The 9347-nt window shown below is 49.1% G+C and overlaps 1 protein-coding gene across 1 annotated transcript in view; it reads left to right on the forward strand.

The window, feature by feature from the left end:
• The window catches only part of ATP12A (ATPase, H+/K+ transporting, nongastric, alpha polypeptide), a 30902-nt gene extending 23060 nt beyond the window's left edge, over nt 1-7842 (forward strand). Inside the window, exons 14-22 of the mRNA XM_011999984.1 lie at nt 2536-2686; nt 3256-3424; nt 3512-3666; nt 5417-5540; nt 5747-5892; nt 6517-6650; nt 6840-6941; nt 7375-7466; nt 7551-7842. Of these exons, the coding sequence (XP_011855374.1) occupies nt 2536-2686; nt 3256-3424; nt 3512-3666; nt 5417-5540; nt 5747-5892; nt 6517-6650; nt 6840-6941; nt 7375-7466; nt 7551-7579 (1102 nt within the window). The 3' untranslated portion in view covers nt 7580-7842. The remainder of the gene's footprint in view (nt 1-2535; nt 2687-3255; nt 3425-3511; nt 3667-5416; nt 5541-5746; nt 5893-6516; nt 6651-6839; nt 6942-7374; nt 7467-7550) is intronic.
• The last annotated feature ends 1505 nt before the right edge of the window (nt 7843-9347 follow it).

A 9347-nucleotide genomic window follows, 5' to 3' on the forward strand; every position in this document is an offset into this window, starting at 1 on the left:
AGAGTGGTCAAGCGCAGTAGTGAGAAGAGGGGAAAGAGTAGAAGAGTTTGATCTGTAACTGACTGTGAACGATCAGTTGAGATAATTCACTACTACCTTCAGACCAGCTGAGTCTTTTTTTAGATACAAGGTCTCCTTCTGTCAGATCACCCAGGCTGGAGTGCAATGGTGTGATCATAGCTCACTGCAGCTTCGACCTCCTGGGTTCAAGGGATCCTCCCCTCTCAGCTTCCCAAGTGGCTGGGACTACAGGCTTGTGCTACTGCACCCGGCTTCATTTTAGCAGATTTTTTTTTTTTTGAGGTGGAGTCTTGCTCTGTCACCCAGGCTGGAGTGTGGAGGGCAGTGGTGAAATCTCTGCTCACTGCAACCTCCGCCTCCTGGGTTCAAGCAATTCTCCTGCCTCAGCCTCCTCAGTAGCTGGGATTACAGGCATGTGCCACCACACCCGCCTAATTTTTGTACTTTTAGCAGAGACAGGGTTTCACCATGTTGGCCAGGCTGGTCTTTAACTCCTAACTGTAAGTGATCTACCCACCTTGGCCTCCCAGAGTGCAGGGATTACAGGCGTGAGCCACTGCGCCTGGCCCATTTTAGCAATTTTTAATGAAAGTTTTATATAAGATACCTTATTCCTGCATCTTCTCAATTGCTTCCTTTTCATATTTGCTGTCCAGTTTTAGCCTGGTGATGGCCACATGCTGGGTGATGTGCACACAACGGTCATGCCCTTAGCCTCCTCCTATGCTCCTGTTGTGTATAAATGGCACATTTCTTCCTATAAACCTGGACTGCTTTACCAATTTGCTGACCTGTATAGTGTCCTTGTGCAACCTCAACTTCCTCATCCTTTCGGGTGTGCATGGATGGAACTGTGCTTGGAGCGGACCCCAGAATGTGATTCTGTCTCAGCTCTTTGGAACGAGAGAAAGATATAATCTTCCTACCAATGTGGGAAGGTGCATTGAAATGCCTTTTATGATTCTGGCCTCAGTCAAAAGTCACAAAGGGACCGAACTTCCTCTTGGCCACTGCCACTCTGCTCATGGCCACAAAAGGGAAAGTGGACTACACATTTGTGTACGAATCACCACACTGAGTGAAGCGGATGCTTTTGTGAATGTTTTCAGTTATTCACTTCATCAGCTCTAGTTTCATGACCATATAAAAATTGCATCTTAGCAGGTGTAAGGGGAAAGGAAATATCCCTTCTTTCTTCTCTTACTTTGATTATTTTTTACCAGCAATTAAGAAGACCTGTAGTTTGAGTCAAGGGCTAGAATCCCAATACTTAGCACCAAGAGGAAAAACAGACCTAAAATGCCCAAAACTTGCCCATTGTAAAGAAGACGACCTGCAGTGGTTTGTACCTACAGTGCTTAAGCTGAGATTTGAAGGTTGAAATGTAGTGTTAGCCATGAGAAGCTGAGGTGAGAGATGCCCATTCCTGGTCAGGGAGCCAGACCCGTGAAGCCCTTAGGGTACGGGGGCTGGAGGATATCAGAACTGAGAGCGTCCAGGGGGCAGGAGGGAGAGCCCAAGGCGAGGTGAAGCTTGACAGCGCAGGCCCCACCTAGGCTCGCTGGCTAAAGTTAGGGATTCTGGGGTCTGAAAAGTTAGGGATTCCAAGCACAGTGGAAAGCCGCTGAAGAGTTTTAGCAGGGGAGTGGCGCAGGCAGCTCTGCATCATCAATAGGCCCTAGAGCCTTACCTTTATAGTCAGCAGGGAATAGTGCTGCTCAAAGACTTCAGTAAACTGCTGCCTACTAGCACATCGCACAAAGATGACACTCTGTAAATCTGAAATAAACAACAGCAAATAATTATTACCCCTTGTTTGGGCATAAAAGAATTCTAGGACCCAAAATGTACGAACAGGCAGTTTGGGGGTTTTATTTTTGTTTTTGTTTTTGAGACAGGGCCTCACTGTGTCACCCAGGCTTGAGTGTAGTGTCATGATCATGGCTTACTGCAGCCTCAACCCCCTAGGCTCAAGCAATCCTCCTGTCTTAGCCTCACGAGTAGCTGGGACCACAGGCACATGCCACCATACCTGGCTAATTTTTAAAAATTATTTGTAGAGACAGGGGCTCTCACTATGTTGCCCAGGCTGGTCTTGAACTCTTGGCCTCAAGTGAGCCTCCTACTCAGCCTCCCAAAGTGCTGGGATTACAGGCATGAGCCACTGCGTTTGGCCACGAATGGGCAGTTTTTTAACTTCCTTTTACTTCTGAAGTCAAGCGTTGCTCTAGGAAGTACCACGCTCACCTGTTCTAGTAGGGATGAGGCTACCTGGTTTTTTATTCCTATGGTTATATGATACCAAGAAATGGTGTTACATTTTAGCTTCAGTTTGCCCTCTTGAAATGGAGACTAACATGTTCCCAGGACTCCTGTTACCTCGCTAGAGCATTAGGTATAAAGGACACTGGGTTCCAGGTCAAGTCAGAGGCTTCAGCCAGCATCCTGCCTGGACCAGTGTTTTAACCTAAGATCTGCCCTCGGGCCTCACCCAGTTTCTTCTGGCCCTTCTAGGGATGCCAAGGCTGCTGTGGTGACTGGCATGGAGCTGAAGGACATGAGCTCGGAACAGGTGGATGAGATCTTAGCCAACTACCAGGAGATTGTCTTTGCCCGGACATCCCCCCAGCAGAAGTTGATCATTGTGGAGGGCTGTCAGAGGCAGGTGGGTGGACAGCAGCATCCAGAGGACTGACAGGCCCATTACTGTCCATGGGCAAGTGCAGAGGTCCAGATCTCACATTAGGCTGTAGTGCCTTTGAAACCTCAAGAGAGAGTTCTTGGCTCATCCTCATCACCTGACCTTTCCACCCTCTCAGGTGGGCTGGCCCCTGTCCTCCTTTGAGACCCACACCACATGTTCCCCGAAAGTCTCACCCCAGCTCTCTGCATTTTATCATGAGAGCCCGGGGCTTCTGAGGTGAAGCATTTGCCACTGTGGTAAGTGTGAGTGAAGAAAGATTTAAAATGCAAAGATATGAAACAAAAAATGTGAAGACAGAAGATATAAAACACCTGCGCTTTCGGTTGTCCTCATTTGCACACATCTTGTTCAGCGATCCTTGTTCCTGCTTCTAAGATTTCTCATCTTTATCTTTTCCCCTAAATGGGCCCTTCAGTTCAGCCATAATCGTCCTCGCAACCTCAAGAGAAAGGGTGGCCACGTTGCTGTTCCAGGCCTGCAACCCAATGGGCCTGCCCACTCCCACTTTCTCCCTGGGTCCCCCGCTGCAGGATGCCGTTGTTGCTGTGACAGGGGATGGAGTTAATGACTCTCCGGCTCTAAAGAAGGCAGACATTGGGGTTGCCATGGGGATAGCAGGTTCTGACGCAGCCAAAAACGCAGCCGACATGGTCTTACTGGACGACAACTTTGCATCCATCGTCACTGGGGTGGAGGAAGGTGAGTGAGTCTCAGGGCATCTTCCCAAGGGCCAGGGTGGTCTGGGGGACTAGAAGCAAGTTCTGAAGGAGAAACCTCTCTGCCTAGGTCGCCTGATCTTTGACAACCTCAAGAAGACGATTGCTTACACCCTGACCAAGAACATTGCTGAGCTGTGCCCCTTTCTGATCTACATCATCGTCGGGCTCCCCCTGCCCATTGGAACCATCACCATTCTGTTCATTGACTTGGGGACAGACATTGTAAGTGACACTGAAGGGAACAGGGTGTGATGCCTGCCCCCGGGGAGGTCGAGTTCAGGGTCGCTACCTTCAAGGGCAGGGGACGGACTAACTCAATGCTTCTCGGCTTCCATGCGATGGGGCCTGTAGCTCTGCATTTCTTACAGGTTCTCAAGTGGTGCCCATTCTACCGGTCCACATGCCACACCTCAAAGCAAGGGTCCAGAGGCATCTGCCAAATGTTTGGAAACTAAAACCACTCTACAGTGACTTTTTTTTTTTTTCTCTTGAGACAGAGTTTCACTGTCATTGCCCAGGCTAGAGTACAGTGGTGCTATCTCGGCTCACTGCAACCTCTGCCTTCTGGGGTCAAGCGATTCTCCCACCTCAGCCTCCCAGGTAGTTGGGACTACAGGCTTGTGCCACCACACCTGGCTAATTTTTGTGTTTTTAGTAGAGATGGGGTTTCCTGGCCTCAAGTGATCCACCTGTCTCAACCTCCCAAAGTGCTGGGATTACAGGCATGAGTCACTGCACCTGGCCTATAGCAAGCTTTTCAAGACATCAGTCTTCATCCTCAAAGAAAGAAAGAAAGAAAGAAAGAAATGCCATTGGTCAGTTTCAGCCTGTGTGCCTCCCTTTTCTTTTGGGAAGACGAAGCTGTCACTCAATCACCCAAATAACCACTGTGGGCCCTGTGACTAAAGTGATAATGTCACAGCCACCCCTTGTTAAGTAAGAGACTCTGACATGGGAGCCCTTTACCTAAACACAGTAAGAAGTAGTGGTTATGAAGACTTTACAAAGCCTTGCCCTATAGTAATGTCACCTAAACCTTCCCCTTTTCCAGTATCCATGTAAAGAAAGCCCCGTGAAAGCTGCCCAGGTCTGTGGTTTACATGGGCAAGCAGGGAAAGCAACAGACAGCAAGCTGAATTCTTAGCAGGACACTGGCCCTTCACATTGCCCCCTTCCCGTCTCTTGTTTTCTATAACACCCAGGTAATCCCTGATTCCTAGAGAGACTGGAGATGTCTCTCCCTCTGAGGGATATTGAGGTCCCCAAAGTTGATGGGTCATTTTCCAAGCCCTTCACATTTGCCTACCTGGCTCTGCTGCAGCGCTTCTCCAAGCCCGGTGCGGGTATCTCCTGGGAGCTTGCTAGACATGCACACCCTGGGTACTGGTGGACACCTGCAGCCCCAGCTACTCAGGAGGCCAGTGCGGGAGGATTGCTTCAGCTCAGGAGTTAGAGTCCAGCCTGGTCAACACAAGACAGACCTAGTCTCTTAAAAACTAAAAATTAAGAACAAATAAAATAAAAATGTTATTGCAGATAACTGGGCTAGGAATGGAAATGGGTGGTACACCCATTGTCTAAAAGGAAAGAAAGAAATGCAAATTCTCTGGCCCCAGTCCAGTGCTCCTGAATCGGGAAGTCTGGAGGTGGGGTGCAATGGTCTGTCTTTCAGCAGGTCCTCCCACCCGGAGGGAGAGGACGGCATAGAAATCCTCCCTGCAGGGGAAGAGTGCTTTATCACCAGCAGTCTTCAGAGCTGCCAGCACAGGGTGATAAAAAGCAGCTGATTTCTAAAGGCACTATTCTTAAATTCCCATACAGACAACACGCCCTCTACTGCCTATAGCCTGATGGGCCAGCTCCATGCCCCCACCTCATCCAGCCAGTGCCCCACCCACCCCAGCCCCGCTCCCCTACTGTGGGCAGAACAGAGCATCCTGGGGTTAGACCTCACCAGCCTCTTCCCCTCTAGATCCCCTCCATCGCCTTGGCATATGAGAAAGCTGAAAGTGACATCATGAACAGGAAACCTCGCCACAAGAAGAAGGACAGACTGGTGAACCAGCCGCTTGCCGTGTACTCGTACCTGCACATTGGTACGATGAGGGCACGTCTTCCCCATCACACCAGGGCCTGCCCCGAGAATTGAATTCACTGGAGTCGGGGACACAGCCAGAAAGTGTGGTTTTCCTACAAGGCCTGGGTTGGGGAGGGAGGGGGAACCAAGAGCCGACAGGGACAGGACGAGGCAGTTCCCTGAGGCCATCATAGAACCTGTGTCCTATCTCTCTTGTTCTTTCAGGCCTCATGCAAGCCCTGGGAGCTTTCCTTGTGTATTTCACTGTCTATGCACAGGAGGGCTTTCTGCCCCGCAGTCTCATTAACCTGCGGGTAGAATGGGAGAAGGACTACGTAAATGACTTGGAAGACAGCTATGGGCAGGAATGGGTGAGTGGCGGGAGCCCTGCCGCAGAGTCCACCTGATTCTCTCCATGCTGATTGCCCTGCCCAGACTTACACAGAACCTCCATGTCCCTGACAGCCTGGGAAAGCTTTAATTAATAGGGCTCAGGGCCCCCTTGCTGACACGTGTTTGGCCTTTGCTGGGTCTCAAGACGCAGCCTCCTCTCTCGGACTAGACGCCAAGAGGTCCCTTTTTTAACTTTAGCTTTGCCATTGGTATAGAAGAGTGACCAGCCCAGCCACACCTACAGTGGGTCCAAATAAATTTACATCGTTCAGGCCCGGTGCGGTGGCTCACGCCTGTAATCTCAGCGCTTTGGGAAGCTGAGGAGGGAGAATCACTTGAGCCCAGGAGTTTGAGACCAACCTGGCCAATGAGACCCTGCCTGTATTAAAAATAATAGTAATGATAATTTTTAAAAGATTAACATTTTCCCCTACTCAGCTGGTTCAAGAAGGAAAAATGTTTCTTTCCAAACACTAGGAGGTGGTCCACTCTCAGTCTGGGTGAAGTGTGGAGATAGCATGAAGCTGTAGAGAACTGCACTGCAATTTCCTAGAAGTTTTCCTTTGGGCCTCATGGTCTCTTCCTTCTCTGCCCATTCACAGACAAGGTACCAGAGGGCATACCTAGAATGGACGGGCTACACGGCTTTCTTTGTTGGCATCCTAGTCCAGCAAATAGCAGATCTGATCATCAGGAAAACGCGGAGGAATTCCATCTTCCAACAGGGTCCCTTCAGGTACTACCTGTGCCCGGCCTCCTGGCGCAGCCCTGGGCCTGCCGTGCAAGGATGACGATGATTTGTTTTTCACAAGACCGAGTTCTGGCCACACCTGTAACCCCAGAGGCATTGACTCTTCTGGCGGCTGGGTGTACGATCATGAAGCCACAAGAATCCCAAGTCTGTCTGCTTTTGCGTGTCTTGCAGAAATAAAGTCATCTGGGTGGGGATCGCCTCACAGATTGTCATTGGGCTGGTCCTCTCCTATGGCCTTGGAAGTGTCACAGCCTTGAGTTTCACCATGCTTAGGTGAGTTTACCGTCAGCAGCATGGAGGAAAGAGCCAGCCTCTGCTTTGAGCTGTCACAACCTAAATAAACCTGAGGATTCCCAGGTTTCCAGGTTCTTCCCCCATGTCTTTTCAAAAGACGTCAAACTGATCCCATGCTCTATAAGGCCAAAGCTTTGATCTGCATTTTCCAGAAGTGGAAATGGGTTTTCTAGACCTCACCAACCCGCCTTCATCCTCATCCAACAGGTTGCTTCAAAGGCAGACATTGCTTCTGGCAGTCAGAGTGCGGGTTAAACCAGGAGCTTTCCAGCTTTGTGTTGTGGGACCTCGTGGATTTGTTGTTCTTTGCAGTAAAGCAGGACAAATGAACGAGAAGCCCCATTCCCATTGGGCAGGGTTGGGCTATTCCTGTGGATGAGTCAGGGCTCACCCTCCACCCCTCTGCTTCCAGGGCTCAGTACTGGTTTGTGGCTGTGCCGCACGCCATCCTGATCTGGGTGTATGACGAGGTGCGGAAGCTCTTCATCAGGCTCTACCCTGGAAGTGAGTAGCCTATGATTTTAGAGGCTCTGTTTACCCGCTTCAACAGACTCTCCATTTCTGATGTGCTTTTTTCTACCTCTACAGGCTGGTGGGATAAGAACATGTATTATTAAGACCACCTCACTTCCTATGTCTCACAGTGGCACGTTGGGGCGCACTTGTTCATCTTCTGACCATTTGCTGGGAGATTCCTCTGAAGGGCAGACGTTGTCAAAATTCAACAAGAGGAAATTTTCATGCAGAAAGCTGTATGCAGGATACTCACTGATGTTTTGCATTTTAAAACTGAAATTGAACTCTTTATATAGGATCTTCTCTTCTATCTCCATCTCCTTGTTAAAAAAATATGTACATTTTGAGGTAATGGTACAGGGAATAATGCGTTTATATGTATATGAAGCTCCTTGATGTTAATAGTCTTGTGTAACCCAGGCATCTACTGGGGCCTGCCTTGAGCTCTAGCTAGGATTGCTCAGAACTCCTTTCCACACCCTATTAAAGGCCCCATGACCTCCCTAAGATTTCTGTGAATCCCCCCTGAGAAGGTGTGTTTTCATGGTCTCCTTGCTCAGAAAAGGCCAACTCACCCAAGGGTCTGCAGGAGACGGAAGTGGCGGCAGGTTTACATCACAGCCGCAAGCATGACCTCAGCTTTGACTCGTTTGACTCTGAGACGTCCTTCTTGAAGGCCCTTGCCACCTGGCTGTGACAGTTTCCTGGCCATGTCACCCCGTCCCGCCTCTGGTCACCTCTCCCGCCCTTTAGACCCATGTCGCCCTCCACCCCTACGTCAGTTCCTCCAAAACAGCTCCCAGTTCATTTTGCATATCCTAACTCAAAATGCTCAGCTAATCCGAGGGGGCGTTCTTCACCAGGATTCAACCCTAGCAGAGAGCTGTTGTGGTTTCGATAGTAATATTTCTTGTAAATCAGTTGCCAGGTGCTCTCCAGCAATGACATTTTGTCAGTCATGTTTCATGTTTTAACTTAGGTATATTCATGTGTGACACACCCATGTTGACAGGCCTGGAAAGATCTCATTTTTAAGTAAAAGATGTTTTATAAACCCAGGTTTAATTGTGGTGTTCTAATTGATTCACATTTTTCTAGAATGAAGAGTATAGGACAAAAAATAATAAGATATGATTTCTTATTTTCTTTTCCTTGCTCCTTCTGGTCATTTTACTTATCTGTGGAAGATCTGGAAATGTAGGATTTTTCTTTTGAACTCTTCCTCATGGACCCAGGGCTCCCGCCGGGGCCTCTGATGTGCCCACGATTCTTGGTCGGACGCCTGTGGGAGGGCCTGTCTTTCTGCAGCAGCACTCGAGAGAAGGGTTCCACAGCCTTTCCATCAACTGCACACCTCGCACTAACTGATTTGACAGAACATGAGAATTATGTTTGGTTAAACTTTCCTCCTCCAGTGGCCTGCCCCGTCACCTCTCTCCATTATAGTCTTTCACTCAGGGGCATCTGGAGCTGATGGCTCTCGGGTGGCATCTCTGGGACAGGAAAAGGCAGCCCTAGAGTCACCATGCTCTTGGGGTCACATGTAGGAGCAGGAAAGAGGGAAGGAGACTATCCTTGTAACTTTATGTATGTAGATTCCAATGTGTATTGTGTGCAGCCATGTAAGCTAAAATAATGTTGCTGTCCTCTGGAGATTTGTAATCTATGTTCAGCCACAATTATCATGGGACTAATCTATCAGTAGTTCCAATGAACTGGAAATGCTTCCCAGAATGGTTTGGGCAGTGTGGTCATGGCTTTCTCATTCCAGTCTCAACAAGGCAGCTAATGCTTTCTAGACTTCAGCTAAGAATAACTTGACCTTACTTACTCTTTCCTGACAGGCTACCCGAGTGCTCATGGCTGCAA

The sequence above is a fragment of the Mandrillus leucophaeus genome, unplaced genomic scaffold (genome assembly GCF_000951045.1).
Source record: "Mandrillus leucophaeus isolate KB7577 unplaced genomic scaffold, Mleu.le_1.0 Scaffold61, whole genome shotgun sequence".
In the NCBI taxonomy this organism is placed as follows: domain Eukaryota; kingdom Metazoa; phylum Chordata; class Mammalia; order Primates; family Cercopithecidae; genus Mandrillus; species Mandrillus leucophaeus.